General features: G+C 36.1%; 1 protein-coding gene across 1 annotated transcript in view; it reads left to right on the top strand.

Moving 5' to 3' along the window:
- Positions 1-18,577, top strand: part of STX8 (syntaxin 8) — a 108,242-nt gene that overhangs the window by 17,632 nt on the left and 72,033 nt on the right. The window contains exons 5-6 of the mRNA XM_058166886.1: positions 4,584-4,708; positions 5,105-5,197. Of these exons, the coding sequence (XP_058022869.1) occupies positions 4,584-4,708; positions 5,105-5,197 (218 nt within the window). The remainder of the gene's footprint in view (positions 1-4,583; positions 4,709-5,104; positions 5,198-18,577) is intronic.

The raw sequence follows: 18,577 nt of genomic DNA, 5'->3' as shown, positions 1-18,577 counted from the left end.
TTAATCTTCACACTGCCAAAATGATACAGAGGAAGATCAGAAGGTGGAAGCTGGACTCTGTTGGGTCTGAAGGGGTCTACTGAACTTGTCAAAAAGATTTTTTTTGATGGTAGCAAACAAAGCAAGAACAACGGCTACATTAAAATTATGCCATTACATCTTTCTTTTTGACATTGGTATTTTAAAGCAGGAAAAAAAAATCCTTTGAAATAGTGGAGTCTGAGCACAAATTATGGGAACTAAAGATTTGTTTATAAATATCTTGGAAATTACTGCAGGGAGGATATGTTTTTTGGAGAATTAAGCATGTTTATGAAGCACATCGAGAACTATAGATTACTATCAATAATTTCCCAGATAGACAAAACATCCAGAGATAAATATTGGAAATGCTAGGAAACAGAACATTTTATCACATGGGAGGACATGCTAGAAAAACTTCAAAAGTACTGGATAAGATATACATAAAATACAGAACATTTTGGAATTTAAATTTGAAATGAAACAACCATTTTTACTAGGTATAAACACAGAATAAGAAATATAATTTCTAAAAATAAGTTTTTCCCAACTTTGGTAGAAAGACGCAATTCTGATTATATCTAAATAGGATTTTGAGCTTGAAGAATATGTGGCAATGGAAAAATTAACTGTAAATATTCATAGCAGCAGTTTAACCAAATTCAAGCAAAAATGGTCCCCATATATTTATAATATTTTATATAGCTTGTCAAATATAGGCACCTACTATATGGTTTCTAAGAGGGTCTAAATTCTTGCAGATATTGCAAATTGTTTGAGGAACAAAGGAAAAGTCAGAAATCAAATAGCTTTTTAATGTTTTTCTTTTTTTCCTCGTATGCATACGCAACAATAGGTATAGACTGTAATATTAAATATTAAGCTTGATAGAAACCTTCATTATATAATCAATAACAATGCATTTTGCAGTTGTTTACCAATGCAACTCTCAGTTCTTGATGTAAATTTTATGCAACATCATGCTTCTTTGAACATTATCACTTTTGAAATTATGGTTAACGTTGTCATAGACATGTTTCTTTACGTTTAAAAGTAAAAATTATCTAAATCATCAGTGTTAATAATCTTTAGTCAAACACTATAATACCATTCTGCCAAATAGTATAATGTATTAATTGCGTATAATAATAATAATAATAATAATAATAATAATAATAATAATAATAATAATAATAATAATAATAATAATATCATCATCACCAGATATCAAGATTTGATAATCGAATTGCAGAGACTCTGGCATAAACCAGTGCAGGTGGTTCCAGTGGTACTTGGCACACTGCGAGCTGTACCTAAAGACCTAGGCAAGCACTTAAAAGCAATTGGCTCTGACAAGATCACCATTGGTCAGCTGCAGAAGGCCACCTTACTGGGATCTGCTCGTATAATTCGCCGATACATCACGCAGTCCTAAATGCTTGGGAAGTATTCGACTAGTGATCTGTGATACGAAATCCAGCATAGTTATCTCTTTTGCTATGTATACTGTCATTTTGTATATAATAATAATAATAATAATAATAATAATAATAATAATAATAATAATAATAATAATAATAATAATAATAATAATAATAATAATAATAATAATAATTATTATTATTATTATTTTAAAAAGAATTAAAGTTAAATTGTATCTCTACCTTTATCTCTAACTGGGAGTAGAGGTTACCCATGTCAGATTATCCTTTCCTACCACAGCAGAACGTTCCATGCCTCTCATCTCTCTGAGGTTAGGCTTTAATGTTCGTCTTTAAATAACAAACACAGATGGGTGAATATAATAAGGGGAAACTCATAAATCCCCTTTGGCCCTTTGACCTCTTAGACCAGTCCTAGAATGTTTAATACCAATTACTCTACCAATAACAACAATGATTAAATGAATATAATACCTTTAAAATTCCTATTGTGAAAGAAGTAGATTTTTATTGAACAATAAATCTCAAGTTGGAAGGGGACCATCATTTTATTTTTATTTTTTGCATTCTGCTGCTGTTATTGGCAGGCCTTTGGGAAAAACGAATGGCAAAGAAATAATGCTGCAGCTGGAAAGCTTGGTTGGCAGTCTTAAAAAGTGAATTAAAAAACTGTACAGTTGCAGGGATGGCAACCTAGGGCCTTCCAGAGGCTACTGAGCTCTCAACTCTTGGCAATCTGAACTACGGAGAGAGACTGAAATGTTTTGTTTAACCTCTGAATGGCTCCAGTGAATTTATCTCAACTATTGCATTCCTTCCTATATGGCAGGATCCTTTGTCTTTGCTTATATTCTTGTTCAGAGGTTTGGTTTAGCAATTTGAATGATACTGATTAGGTTTTTTTTTTCCTTTTTTTAACATCTTAAAATCCTGACCTGCTGTCTCAGGTAAGGCCAAACAACTAAATGGTCCTTAAGGGGTTTCCTTAACTAACAGAGCTATTATTTGTAATAGCTCATCAATTGAATTGTTAACCTAGGAGTGCTGATTTAATACAAGTTTTTCCTAATTGATTTATTACATTAATTATATTAATGTAATTATTTATTAATTTAATTAATACCAGAATAGCCTTGACCCCTTGAATCTTCTTTCCAGAGACATTTCCTTACCAGATCCTCACTGCCTTCAACAATGACATAATTTCTAATGTACTGCATTCACTGGAAAAGCTGAGATATATTCAGAGATGGCTCCACCTTGAAAATAGCCCATGTTGAACTACATGGCACAATCAAACATTGGGAAATGTTTTATGGCATTATTGAGTCAGAGACTGTTTTATGATGATGTTTATATCATAAAATGTTTTATAAAATTTGCCAAATTTCTATTCCATGAGAGCCATAGGCCCCAGATTTTGGATACATTCTGTAAATTAGCTTATTTGAGGTACCTTTGTTCAAAAAGCTTAGCCTTATGGTGCACTGTTTTGTTCATTTAAAGGATTGAAGAATTTTAGTACTGTAGTACATAGATTCTGAAGCTCTAATTATCTGCAGATCAGTACTTAAGATTTCCATGCTTTGAAGCTTTGGTTTCATCTGAGTTTGTAAAGGAACCAAAAGTAGTCTGGATTTTTAGAACAGGTATTGTTCTTATCTGCTACTAATGCTCTAGTATTTTTAAGTGTGACTAATTCATTGTGGTACAAGCTTTTCAAAGCAAAATTGGTAATCATTTATATCTGCATTCTACCCTATTCCAGATAACTGGTCCTCAACAGGCAAGTGGAAAAGCACTATGGTAAATCTCATGTTACTATGGTGACCAGCATTTTGTTGCTAAGTGATGTGGTTGTAAAGTTGATATCAAGTGATAGCATTGCTTAATGACAGAAATTCTGGTCCCCATGGTTATCATTAAGTGAGAATTGCAGTCATTAAGCGAGGACCTCCTTACCACTTCCTGACGGCTTTGAACAAACAAATTCTTAGGAAAGCTGGCAGGGATTCGCCAGTCCCAAGTAGCTTGGAAAGCAGTTAAATGGCTGTTACTGGGTTGGGAGGGCACACAAATAGCTTGTATGGTACAAGGGCTGCGGAGTTTGGGGTGGCTGCTGCCAGGCAGGGGAATGTGAATGAGAGTGGGTGGGTTGTTGGCACAAGTGTAATCGGGCTGGAATTGCACAAGGATTTATGGGTGTCTATTGAGGTGTGGCGCAAGTATGTCAGGGCCAGGGGTGATTGTTGCAGGGTAGGGCAGGTGTGCAGGTGGCTTCGGGGTAGCAGGGGTGTAGGCTGTTTTCAAAGATTTTCAAAGATAGAATCAAGAAAGAAAACACCAGTACTATATGAGACATAGAGGTGTATGTAACTGCAGCTTCATTTTAGGCAATGAAGCTGCCACATGCTAACAAGTAATAAAATTGTCTGTGTTTCACAAGCTGATAGAAATTTTGAAATATTATTCTCACTATCATGGAGTCAGAAAGGAAGCTTCAGTCTTATCCTATGCATGCTTATTTGGAAGTAGAGGTACAAGGCTAATGGACATTATGCTTATTTGAGCATCATGTGCATTGCATATTTTCCATTTGATTTTAAGACTGTATAGGAATTTAGGGTATTGTTGTTGAAAATGAATTTTTTTGCTTTCCTTTTCCATTGCCTCGTGCTGTCTTTGGGTAGTGAGATTTTTAATGAGAATTTTTTTTAAGTCTGGAGACAAAATTGACAAAGATTCTTGAAATTAAATTAGTTTGTTTTCTATGTTTCTTTCTTTGTTTTTGTTTTTTTGGTTGTTGTTGTTGCAGTTCCTAACACTTTAAAGGAGATATGGAAAAGAGTGACCCGAAGTGTTTTAAATGTAAAAAAATGAGACCTTTTACAGATGCTTCTTCTGAATTAAATACTAAATTGATTTCCGCCTTGGCGTTACTTGATACCTGATTATTGTCAATGTTTTTACATGTGAGTCATATATTGCATAATTGGATCCCTCAAATAGATCTCCACTGTATACCTATGTTCTTTGCTTTAGTCTAAATATGAGACCAGCACAATCAGAATCCTGCCAGTGGTAGGAGCGTTAATTTGTTTTTAAATAACCAATTTTTAGGTCTAGCCTAATGGCAGGCGGGGTCAGAAGAGAAATAACAAATCCATGGCTTGTGGAGGAGCCTGAGGAAACAAAAGGGCTCGACTTCCATGATATCCAACAGCAACAACAGAGAATTATAGAAGGTAAATCCTTCCTTCCTTGTTTTATCTTGTCAACTTTTGTGTTAGTTTTGTAGCTGATTCAGAAATCCTCCATTTTGTACTTTTGGGGAGGAGGTGTCTTTAAATCGTCCTTAAAATAGGTACCCGTATATCATTTTTGTAGTATTTGTTTTGTCAAGAGTTATCTAAGATGTTGGTGCTTGATTTTTTGTTCTGGCAGTCAACTTAACAGCTTGTATTTATTTGTTCTAGTATATTAAGATTTGACTTTTCATTTTTTTATCCAGCTATTATCAGGTGTTTTTTTTTTCATTTAAACCTAGTTTTGGGCATTTCCTCAGCAATCTTTATGTATAAATCTAGGATTTATCAACTTGCATTTTATATTCATTGAGCTTGTTTTGCTTTCTTGTATAGAACAAGATGCTGGTCTTGAGGCACTCTCTTCAATCTTATCTCGCCAAAAACAAATGGGACAGGAAATTGGAAATGAATTAGAGGAACAGAATGGTAAGTACATTAGGCAAAAGAATTTTTATAATTTGATGTATGTTCACGGTTATGCTTATGAACAATGAAAGCACTTTGTTTATTTTATATATCCAGCCTTTACTGTTTTTATAAATAACTCATATTCCCCTGACAATACTTAATACTCTTTTCTCTTCCTAATTTCCCCTCAAGAATAACTCTGTGAGATGTGTTGGAATGAGAAAGCTGGTCCAAAGTTGCCCAGCCGGTTTTCATGACTAAGCAGGGATTAGGCTCAGTTTCCTGCTTTCTAACCTGGTGCCTTAAGCACTAGACTCAGCTCTCTTAAACATTGATTGTCTTAAATATGTGATCATATCTTTCTGACCATAATTTGGGAAAGATCATATCAGAACTACAAGGAAATACAATTTACAAAACAAAAGAAAAACAGGCTCTTTAAAACTTTTGTTTCCTATCTCTCTTTCATCCACATCCAGCAGTTATAACAATCAAAGCTTACAGCAGTTAAAATGCAAATTATAAAATACAAAAATAAAAACAATATATTTAAAAGCAGGGGTAAAATTTAAAATCAGTGTAATTAAACCAGTTCAGATAACAAAAATTTGTTGGAACAGTGCTGATGTTTTTTTAAACCATTTTACTGAATGGTTTACTTTACTGTGAGAGTTAAGTACATCTTCTTGGAGAATGCCATCCAAGGTCTTGGAGCCACACAGAAGAAGATTCTTCCCTATGTTCCACATAAATTAACTTTTGGTAGTGGTGGGAGGAGGATCTTCAATATATGCATAATCACAAAAAGATGGTCCTACATATGGTATAGTGTGGCCTCATGCCATGTAAGGCTTATAGGTTTCAACCGGTATCATTTAGTTGATGCCCAATACCTGGAAACTAGTAAAATATTTCCATAGAGGTGTCTTACAATTCCAGTTACCTCTGCCAGTTAGCAGAGCAAAATGTAAACAACTACATTTCGTATTAGTTGGCAATTCCTGAACCCTTCCGGAAACAGCCTCACAGAAAGAACAGTAGTCTATTTATTTATTTATTTATTTTTATTTATTTTGTCACAACAATATATGTAGGTATCATACAGAAAGATTATATAGTATATAAACACATATATGAGTAAATATAAGGAGGTATAAGCATATATATATATATATATATATATATATATATATATATATAGGAAGAAGAAAAGAAAAACAATAGGACAGGAACGGTAGGCACGTTTGTCGCTTATACACGCCCCTTATGGTCCTCTTAGGAATGGGGTGAGGTCAATAGTAGAAAGTTTTTGGTTAAAGCTTTTAGGATTATGAGAAGAGACCACAGAGTCAGGTAAAGTATTCCAAGCACTGATGATTCTGTTACAGAAGTCATATTTTCTGCAATCTAGATTAAAGCAGTTGACATTAAGTTTAAATCTATTGGTTGCTCTTGTATTATTGCAATTAAAGCTGAAGTAGTCTTTAACAGGAAGGACATTACAATAGATGATTCTGTGAGTTAAACTTAGGTCTTGTCGAAGGCGACGGAGTTCCAAGTTTTCTAAGCCTAGGATTTCAAGTCTGGTGGGATAAGGTATTTTATTGTTTTCAGAGGAATGGAGAACTCTTCTTGTAAAATATTTCTGGACACGTTCAATTGTATTGATGTCAGAGATGTGGTGAGGGTTCCAAACAGGCGAGCTGTATTCTAGAATTGGTCTAGCAAATGTTTTATATGCTCTGGTTAGTAGTGTGGTGTTTTTGGAAAAGAAGCTACGCAAGATTAGGTTTACAACTCTTAGAGCTTTTTTTGCTATGTAGTTGCAGTGGGCTTTGGCACTTAGATCATTTGACATGAAAACTCCAAAGTCTTTAACGGGATGGGGGTCGTCTGTAAGGTAATGTCCATCTAGTATGTACTTAGTGTTTGGGTTCCTTTTTCCTATATGTAAGACTGAGCATTTGCTGGTTGAGATTTGGAGCTGCCAATTTTTAGACCAAGCGGTTAGATGATCAAGGTCGTTTTGAATGATAGATTTCTGTGGTGTTAAATAGTTTGACATCGTCAGCAAAGAGAACACAATTACTTGGGATATGGTCACAAAGATCATTAATGTATAGTATGAAGAGTGTTGGTCCAAGGACGCTGCCTTGACAGGAACAGGATTTGATAAAGCATTGCCAATTTTGACCACTTGTCTGTTAGACAGAAAAGCAGATATCCATTTGTGAAGGGGTCCTGAGATGCCATAGGATATTAGTTTTAGGAGAAGTTTATCGTGTACTACTGAGTCAAAAGCTTTGCAGAAGTCTATGTAGATTGCATCTATTGTTTTGCCTTGATCAAGATTTGTAGTCCATATGTTTTTACAGTGGAGAAGTTGTAAGTTACATGATAATTTTTTCCTGAAACCAACTTGTTTATTGGAGAATAGGTTGTTAGTTTCTAAGTGTGAGGTAATGGATTGGTTGATGATTGATTCCATGACTTTGCAGGTGACGCAGCACAGAGAGATCGGTCTGTAATTTTCAACTAAGCTGGGGTCTCCTTTTTTGAAGATAGGGATGACTGTGGCTAGTGACCAAAGTTTGGGAAGGGAACTGGTAGTGAAAGCTTTATCAAAGATAATACATAGGGGTTCTGCTATATTAATGGAAAGTTTTTTTAAGAAGTCCATCGGGTCCAGTAGATAGTGATGGTGTTCTGTTTCCCTCACCCAATACTCCCAACAAAGAGTCAGCCAAAGGCCTTCTCTTCTAATTTATTTACATAGATAAATGTCCTGGCCACGTCTACCCACGGGCCTGCCAAGTCTCTGGAAATAACGAGGAAATTATAGATAAGGCCAGAATTACTCACGAATATATTCTTCCCTCCATTGATACAGTTTGCCCGTGCAAATTCACTGCTTTGTCCAAGACAAAAAACCAGGAAGTCCCGCCTTCTTTTTATAGTCTCTGCAGATGTCACTGCATGACCATTATTCTTTGGCTTTGTCCCAATGCTTCCTCTGCTGCGCGCGCCGGTCACGTCTGCGCAGTCTTGCATCACTCCAAAACTGTTCTTGGGGCATTGCCAAATCAGAAGAAGGCTCGGGAGAATCAGGCCTTGCCGGCCCCTCCTCCTCCCTTTGGGTGGGTGCCAGGGAGGGAGAGGGCCCAAGAGAAGCAGGCCTTGCCAGGTCTTCTCCCTCACTTTCTGAATCATCCGAGTCCAGGAGTCCAGGTCCAGGAACCTGGGTCACAACAGATGGTTTTAAGTTATGAAGAGCTTTTCCAATGTTATCTTCTGTGAAATCTATATGAGTTAAGTCATCATAATCATTGCTGGCACGTTTGTGGAATGTCGGGTATGTGTTATCGGAGTTAACAAAAACTGAGCCAAAGAAAATATTGAAGAGGTTTGCTTTAACTGTTTCGTCATTGCATTCTTTGTTGTTAGAATCTTTTAGTGGTGGGATGGATCTTGAGTCTTTAAGTTTATTGTTAACAAAATTGTAAAAGGCACGATTGGAATTTGTGCGCAGAAGGTTCTCTTCTTGCTTGGTGTGGTAATTTGTGCATTCAGTTTTTATTTGGTTGCATATATTTCTGTAGCGGTTTTTGAAATTTGCAACATAGCCTTTTTTGTTTCTTTTCCAGACAGATTTTTTTTTTTGATTGAAGATTTTTTATTGATATGGGTAGTTTGTTTTTCCTGATCATGGTAATCATTTGTGGTACATATAGTTTAATGACTCTATTGATTTCAAGTAGAAAGACTCTATAGTGGTCTTCAGCGGTTATGCAGGTTGCAAACAGATTTTGCCAGTCCAGAAATGAAAGATCGTTGTTTATAAGGTCGTAATTGGTTTTTTTGAAGTTGTAGTTGGGAATACTGTATGGACGTATATTGAGACGAAAATCAATCATGCAGTGGTCACTGTTGGAAAAAGGTTCTTTAATTTGTAGTCTGTAAATTGAGTTTGAGTTGTTGCAGAAGATGAGATCAAGGCAGTTGTTGAGTCTTGTATTGTTAGTTACAAGTTGTTCAAGACCTAGGTTTGTAACAGCGTTGTATAGTGTAGTATGGATTGGGTCAGTTGTACATTCATTAGTTATCCAGTTAATGAGAGGTAGATTTAGGTCACCCAGGAAGATGAGAAGATATGGGCAAGAGGTAGCCCATGTTAGCATTGAGGTTAGCATATTTGCATGGGTAATGTCATAGTCAGGGGCTCTGTCATAGTCAGGGGCTCTGTAGCATAGTAAGAATCGAAGAGTAGTGTCAAGGGATAGGTCGCATACAATAGTTTCAGGAAGAGAAAGTTTATGTGCTACTTGGATATTTTTTAGATTCAGTGACTTTTTGTAAAAGATAGCCACTCCGCCACCTCTTCGGTTTTCACGATCTGATCGATAGACTTGATATTCTTTGTTTGAGATGATGGAGTCAGGAAGGGATGAGTTCAGCCATGTTTCACAAACAAAAATGATATCAAATGTGCCACTGTTTAACAAGAGGATAAATTCAGGTAATTTGTTAACAATGCTTCTTGCATTTATCAATTTGCATTTGAGATCTGTATTGATTGGTGTTGAAGAGGTAAGGGGCGTGCATACCTAGTTTTGGATGTTAGTAGGTTGGGGGTTGTGTACAACAGATAGTTGTATAGATGGTTGGATGGTAGTTTGGTTGGTTGGATGGATGGCTGTTTGGATAGCTGGTTGGGTGGATTGTTGGGTGGCTGTTTGGATGGCTGTTTGGATGGCTGTTTGGATGGCTGTTTGGATGGCTGTTTGGATTGTTGGTTGAATGGCTGTTTGGATGGCTGGTAAGATGGTTGGTTGAATGGGTGGTAGGGTGATGAGTACTTGATTGAATATTGGGATGGCTGGTTGATTGTTATGGGTGATGGGGGGTTTGGAGGTGATTTTTTGATTGTAGGTTTTATTTTTTATGCAATCAGCACGGTAGTCGATGTATAGGTTGGATTCACCATTGTCTTGTCTTTTTTTTAAGTTCTCTGCAAAGTTCACGAGAACTTATCTGTTGTAGAAAAGATAGATCAGGACGTGATCTAAGTTTACTGTAGGCAGGGTTGGTTTTAGCAATTGAGTTTATAGTATAAATGAATTTACGTTTGCTGTCCTCGTTTATGCATGAGACTCTACAAAATCTTGGTGCTGTTGACCCATCGCTGTTTTTATATTCTGGTCCATCTCTGGAGACAGCAATTATTTCATTTGGGAAGATGGTTGATGAGTTATAATTTCCAATGATGTTGTGAATCTTATTGATATCTGGTTCGTTAGTGTTTTCAAGTCCAAATAATATTGCATTGTTTATTTTTTGTCCTCTCTCCATTACATCTCTGATTAGTTGGTTAGTAGTTATTTGTTGTTTAGGTTGTGTTGTGTTAATTTGTTGTCTAGGTTGAGTTGTAGGTTGTGTATTAGGTTGTGTATTATGTGATGATAGATAAGTTGGGAAGAGATTTAGATCATTTGAGTTTTCATTTTTTAGTGTTGAAATTTGTTTTATCAAGTTTGTGAAACTTTGTTCAATAACTGTTAAAAAATTTTTTTCTAAGTTTTGTTCAATATTTTGTATTCTTTTTTTTAGGTTTTGTTCAATAGCTTGTAATCTTTTATCTAAGTTTTGTTCAATAGTTATTAATCTTGTTTCTAAGATTTTATCAGCGTTGGATTTTCTGGCTGGCATAATTATAATCTTTCTTATTCCTTTGTTTTATTTCACACTCTTTCCAATTTTAGTAATGATTAAGTATCTGCCACTTAATCAATTTTCCTTAATTTTATATCTCTCTCTTTAACTTTCAATGGTAATCAGTTCGGTAATTGCTATGGTAATATTTTGGTAATTGCTATGGTAATGGAGAATCACTATGGTAATGTTGAGATTTGGCGGGAAATTTAAAATGATGAGATTGGGTGGTTGAAGAAGCTTCTTTAAGGGTGGCCGTAATGGCGGGAGTTTCAAAAAAGTCAATAGAAGCTGGGAGACTGGAGTCTCCTCGGAACTCACCAGCGGTCCTGTAGTGGTCCTGTTGATTGGGGGCTAGGTGGTTTTAAATCCTTTTAAATCCTGGTTGCTGCGTGCTTGGTTACCAGCTGTAACGTTGATTCCCGGCTGTGGCCTGGAAACGGTGATGGTGGAGGTCGTGGCTGCCTGGACCTGAGTCTTTGCCGCGGCTGCTTGGATCTGAGTCTTCGCCACGGCGGCTGCTTGGATTGCCATGGCGTTTTGAGTCCTTGCCGTAGCTGCCTGCCTGGATTGCGGCGGCGGCGGACGTCTGGGCTCTCCTACAACAGGCACAGCAGAATATAACCAAGGCATAGATAATTGCCACTTAAGAATAGTTGCTTGTGTGCTTCTTGTCTCAGCTATCCATGTCTGGACAGGCTTCACTTCAGTTCTCAAATGCAGCTTTTTCCTTACCTAAAATACTTCTATTTTGTCAGGATTTAATTTCAACTTGTTCTCTTTCATTTTGTTTATTACTGAGTTTAGGGTTGCCAATCATTTTCTTAGGGTTAGGTGGTGGGAAGGTGTAAGCCAGAGTATCATCAGCATAATGATAGTAACCCATTCCAAAACTCTGGATACCTCACTCAGCTGTTTCATCTATATCTTAAAACCCAGAAGACAAAAATAGAACCCTGTGGGATATAACGGATCCACAGCCAATGTGTTGAACTGTAGCCCAACAGCACCACCTTCTGGGTATGCTCCATTAGAAAAGATCAGAACCACTGCAAAATAGCACCCCTAAATCCCAACTCAGCCAGATAGATCAAAAGGAAATTATATAGGTATTTCATATGGCATAATAGAATACAGCATTAGTGAATAAAAAAATCACAAACACCAGAGCAGTGAATTATTTTAAAAACACACAGTGTGAGTGATCGATAAAATTATGAATAGAATTAAATTATGTATAAGCAGTTACTGTAGTGACTAAACCTATGACCAGGTATCTAGGTTGTTTTGCCATTAGACAGCAGTACCCCCAAGATGACATGCAGGGATCCAGGGAATTCATGCAAGGATCCAGGGAAACTTCTGAGGAGGCATTCCATTGCAATATGATGTAAAGTTTGTAGAATATTCCCCTCAGACAAAGATAGGATTATAAATCAGCCCCCATTTATATTTCCAGTATTGGCACCTGCTGTGGTTGGTTTGAATCTGGTTAAGTGCTATCCATATTTTTCTTGAGAAATCAAAGCCAAAGGCACATTGTACTGGATCAGACAGATCTGGGTTAGAAGTTGCCCATTCCTGGTGCCATGCTGTCTCAATGTCAGAGTCTTCTCTGACGAATTGCTGTCCTGATTAATTCCATGATGAGTTCCAAGATTTGAGTCTGAATCATAGGTAATAATCAGTTTGCCTCACATTTTTGCCACCCCCTTTTTAAGACTGATTGCCTTCTAGGTTGTGGGATAATATGTTAGATAATACTGGTAGTCATTCAGAGGGCGTTGATTTAATAGTTCTTAATATTACCCTCATAGTGTGATTAAGCTGGGAATCCATTGCTTTTGTTTGGGCGTTGTTTAACCATAAAAGGTTACAGCACTTGGCTGCTGAAAATATCAAAGCAATGTAGAATATTGTTCCTGGTTTTTATTTTATCTATGGTGTTTCTTAAGTGTTCCCTATAGGTTAAGGACCGATCAAGGGTCATAAATGCTTTGGATTACGATTAAATTTCAACAACTAGTTCCTGGATTCCACTGGTATATAATTAGCTTTTATGTTGTTCAAGTGAAAACAGGTGACCTCAGTTTTGTTGATATTAGATTTTAGCCTTCAGATTTAAAAAAAACATATCCATTTCCTTTAAATCATTTTCAAGGGCTTTTTCAGAGGTATTGAAATTTTCCAATTGTTTAATCAGTGTGATGTCATCAGCGTATATAAACTTTATTTCATCAGTGCCTGGAAATCTGATGGATAAATATTAAAATTAGTGGTGTCAGCACAGAACTTTGTGGCAGGCTATCATTTAACCTATACTTCTGTCTAATTGGGTCATCTAAATGTACTTCGCTGTATCTGTTTAAAAGCATATTGTTTCTTACAAGATACGATACATAAAATATTTAAAATCATCCCTTCTCTCCAGACCAGGGATGGGTTCTACTTACCTTTACTACTGGTTCACAATGGGAGCAATAATAATAAATATATTATGTAAAAGTATAAAAGCAATAAAAATTGTGAGCAATAATAAGAGAGAGACAAGATTGAAATTCCAAAACCCTCTGTTAACAAACTATTGTGATCAACTCCTAGAAAAAATATCACAGCTTCAATCACAAATCATCCCAAATATTAACTTTAATTGATCCTGGATCAAATATCCATGTTTGTTTCTTTATACCATCTCTTATCAATTGCTGATTGATTGAAAACAATAAGTGCAATCTCCAAAACAATCTATTTTCCTCAAAAAAAAACAAAAAAAAAAACCCCGGATAAAATTATTCCTCAATCAGACATGTTTGGGAAGCAAAGTAAAACACATGGGGAAATCCCATTGCCAAAGAAACTTAAACTAGGGTTAGAGTTAGGTTTCCTTGTAGTCCGGGTCAAAAACTGATCTCAGGTATTGATTCTTAGAGATTCTCTAAGATAAGGGGTGGTGACAGCTTTTCGTTCAAACTTCTTTGTGGACCACAGTAAAATACACGGGAAAATCCCATTGCCAGTGCTACTGAAACTAACAGTATTGTTAACAGGCAGGGTAGGGAATTCCTCATGCCCATTCATAAAAGTACTGCAAAAGTTAGAGCAGTCACCATTCTAAGATTAACAATGAGCAGAGAATATGCTTGAATGTAGTCTGATGTAATCTTGATGCATTTTTGTTACAAGAGTTCTGTTTGCCTACTGTATTGGAAAAGTAATCTGGAGATGATCAAGGAAAGACCTAAAAATTGTTATAACATGAAAAGAATATCCCGTGTTTTTCCTGATGATTGCCTTTTCGTTTCCGAGCATTGTAAATATTCCAAAGTAAATATTTACAGCAGGGATGCATTGTAACGTATTTGGTATCTTTTTAGAAAGATATGTCTCATTTTTATTATATTTTATTTATTAAATGTGGGTAATGCTGATCTGAGTACCATGTAGGAGAGGGAGTAATTTGCATTTTAAAAATTTTCCTTGGAAACCACTAGATGGTAGAAGAAGACAACAAAGCCTTTCCTTAGAATGTCTCACCAGACTTATGGCTGAGCTGCCTAAGCTTCTGCGAAGGAGGAATATTTTACTTTTGCTTCTCTTTACAGAGCAAAACACACACAAAAAAACAAAACAAAGGGGGGGAAAAGGGTTTATTCTGTCTTTCAACTTCTTTCTGTCCCCTTCCCTTTCTCTAGTTTGCCTGGAGAAAAAATGTATCCCTTCCCAGCACATTTATTCACTCACTATATGACACATATTTTACCTTTCAGAATTTTCTTACTCTGATCTGCAAATATATACAGGTTTTTCTTTTTAGTTTCAATGATTTCCTACATGATCGCTGACTGCTGCTACCTTGTGTAAGACTGGGGATGCTTTGTATCCTAAGAAGCAACTTGTTAAACCTGCAGGCTTAAGTTTCAGAGCTTAGGAGAAGGAAAAGGAGTAGGTGCTTGTGATCCTGCCGAACATCTCACAAGAGGCTAGTAAACAGGATCTGCAGGACTTACTTACGGAGTCAAGCATCCTTCATACTTGAGGTAAAAAAAAATCAGAGACAAGATAGTCCTTCATTTTCAGGGAGCAGGTTGGCGATTTATGAATTTTCACTCTTTAAGAATAGACCTAGAACTTGTGTGTGTGTAAGACTTCAGTTTGTTTCTAATATCTTCTAAAGTAAAATGTTCATTAGGAGCTTTCCATGGTGCTACATTTACTGTCTGTTTTACTTTATGTGTTATCTGAATGGATAGATCAGAAAATTAGCAGGCTACGCTCAAAAAAACCTTTTGTCAAGCAGAATGATGAACTAAAAGTAAATCAGTCACTTTTCCATATGGAAGAAAATGGCCAACTTTTTTTTTCTAACCAGTATCAAAAAGGCAACTGGAAGGGGAAAGATGAAATTATGCCCTCTGTGTTCTGGCAGTCTTTCTGATTTCTCTGCTGGGTTGGGGAAAAAAACCTGCTGGTCTTTATAAACCTTCTCTTTATGAGATTGCTAGATAAAAGGAAGATACTTTACTTTCTACATGCCCTGCACAGTGAATTGATGAGGGATGAATTGTAGAACTGGAAGGATACATTTAGACTATGTAATCCAATTTGAGGCTCGGGGCAGGAATTCAGAGTTAAAGCAGTCCAGACAAATGTGTGTCTAGTTCTTATCTGAACATAACCTATGAAAGGAATCAATCTTATTTCTGGATAAACGATTCACTGTTGAACTACTCTAACCAGATTTTGTCCTCCTGCATTTAATAAAGATGTGCCTTCTTAACATACATACTGTTATTCCATGTCCTGTGTTATGAAAAAAGAAAAACTAGATTTTTTCCCCCTATTATCACAATTATTTCAGGTGTTAAAGAGTGCTAGCTTGAATTTTATTTTTTCAAGATAAAATATGTCTAGCTCTTTCAGTTTCTCTTCATAAGGTTTAAGTTTCTAGATGCATGATCATCCTACTATTCTTTTTCTGAATTTTTTCCCCAGTTTCTTTGAATCTGCAAGGTTCTCTGGAACTGTGAGGTCTTCTGAAATTTAGAGCACAGCTAGACAACTGGGATGATCTGATTTACTGAATTAATTGGCATCTGACTAAAGCAGATAAAGGTGGGATTTTCAGTCTGCCAACTGTCTGCTTATGCAGTTAAATACATTTTCATATTCATTTAGTAGTGTATCAGCTAATACCTGTATATGCAAGATTCAGTGAAGAGACAAACATTAAGTGGTGTTTGCAAATAATTTGAGACCCCAAGTTAAATGGGATTAATTTGATCTTACGTTAAGCCATGTATCTGACTATTTTGCCTCTTTCCACTTTCTCAAGCATTCAATCAATAACTTTGATGTTAAGCATTAAGATTCTGCAGTGGTTCAGATGCACATGGTGATTTGGAGCATGTAAGCACATGCATGTCACACCTGTCCTCCTCTCTTTTAATAAGCTTTTTTCTACATTTGAAATGTGTGATTGATTTAAGGGATTCTGATAGTTATGACAAATGTGTCCATGTTGAATTCCCTTAAGTCCAGGGCATTGCACAATTGTATTGAATGGGATGTTCAACTAACATAACTGTTCCGTGGATCCAGAGGGACAAATCCAGAACTTTTCCAGATTTTGGAAAACTATGGTAGGAAAAACTTTATACTTTGAAACACTGCCAGCTCTACAAACTCTTCAAATATTTGATCTCACATTTCCCGGGTTATTGAGCTTGTCAGAGAGATATACACAAGTTAATAGACCTGCTTTCTATACCACCCCTAAGCTTATTCATTTGTGGCATATTAAGGGCAGGATGGAATGAGATCAGACTTGAAAATAGGCTCACAAAAATTACTGTAGCCTTTCTCAATTGTATCAGCATGCTGAGCTTCCATTTATGGCCTTTAAAAATAATTTCAAACCTTTGAAAACACAATTCCAACTGTTCTGGATTACAGAATTAAAACAAAAGCCCAAAGGAGAAAAAAAATAGATGGGCATTTTTTCAAAGAAAAGTAAATTCTAATTTGTATTCAAAGAAATGCAGCAGAATGCTTAGCAGTCATGGTTCCAGTTGCAAAAAGGTTTTTTTTTTAATCACTGGCTCCCTTTCATGAATTTTAAATAACCAAAGAGCAGACTTAAGTTATTTTATTCAAGCTGGTACCAATTTTCACTGAAAGTGTAAAAGGCTATTTAACATTAACATTCATAACATAGATTGGCCATCTTGAATTAGGGTTTGCCAGAATTTTAACTTTTTAAAAATCTTATGGCTCTGTTGAGATGCATTAGAGATAATAGTCTTCAAGCAGTAATAAAGTTCTTCTTTTAAACAAATTATAAGCACTTGCTCATGGCGCTTAAGCAGTATACAAGGGTTGCTTCCTAAAGGAGCCAAAGTATAATTGTAACTTCAACAAATGGAAATATCTTACTTGAGTTCTGCATTAGAAAAATTTTTCTGGATTCCAAGTGGAATTTTGTTTCCCTGCAGGGAGTCCTTTATTTCCAACCATATGCTTAAGGACTGTTTGAGGATACAACGGACTCGAAAAAAGTGACAATATGTCCTAGAAGTTACAATTGCTGCAATACTCCTGCAGTCATGTGACTACATTTCAGGCATTTGGCAATCATGTCCCACAGTCACATAATTGCATTTGTGGCATTTTTTTGCCATTTTCTGCCAAAAGATGCCCATTGGATAAACTGGATTAGGACTTATCATCATAGGAATCACTTAACAAGCATTGTAAAAATACAGCCGTAAAATTAAGTCCAGTCATGTGGTGACTCAACTGATGACCAAAATTCCAGGCTTAATTGTCATAAATCAAGGACTATCTCTAATCACAACAGTGGCAAAATAATCTACTCAAGCATATTGTAACATCTCAGTTTGGTTTAGATGCTTTGGCTGAGTCTGAGAAACCTGAGGTCTTAACATAAATATTCATATATATATATATAAATATAACTGACTAAATTATAGTCATATAATTTATATAAATATAACTGACTAAATTATAGTTATTCACACAGTCAGCCAGATGTTCAAACTGGATTTGGCATTTTTTTCCACCCATTGACTCTTTTTCAAGGACCTGAGATAGGCAGGTGTTCTTGTACAATGATATTAAAGGTATCATCACAGGATATAAGCTGTTCCAAGTAAAGCTGCCTTTTGCAATTGACTGATGGTGATTTTGTTAATATTGATGATGTTTAAGTGGTGCGCTAGATGTTTTGGGATTGAACCCAAGGTGCCTATTACAACATTTGCTAATTATTATTAAACTTGTATGCCACTTGAATCTCAATGACTGGACAGTTCATAACAAACAAAGAAATTACAATAACTCCATGTGCCCCATTTTCAGCCTCCACAAAAGTCCTGCGTGGAGGCCAAAAACGGGGTGCAATGAGGCCGAAAATGGGATGTCATGAGGCCGAAAATGGGAGTGCGTCTTATGGTCAGGTGCATCTTATGGAGCAAACAATACAGTAAATGTAAATTCATGCTTTTACAATATCTTTTGATGTTCAGATGAATTTAGAACAAAGGCATTTTGGCATCCCTACAACATAATTTCACAATGTACCTAGCTCTTCAGAGAGTAAGGAAGTGGCATTCGTATTTAAAACTAGAATAGATTGGATTCTTTGAGAATTCCATGATTCAGCAAAATCAT

Source organism: Ahaetulla prasina, chromosome 2 (assembly GCF_028640845.1).
Source record: "Ahaetulla prasina isolate Xishuangbanna chromosome 2, ASM2864084v1, whole genome shotgun sequence".
NCBI classification, from domain to species: Eukaryota; Metazoa; Chordata; class Lepidosauria; order Squamata; family Colubridae; genus Ahaetulla; species Ahaetulla prasina.
Note: the sequence above shows the minus strand (reverse complement) of the source record. Positions and strands in the feature narration are given on the sequence as shown.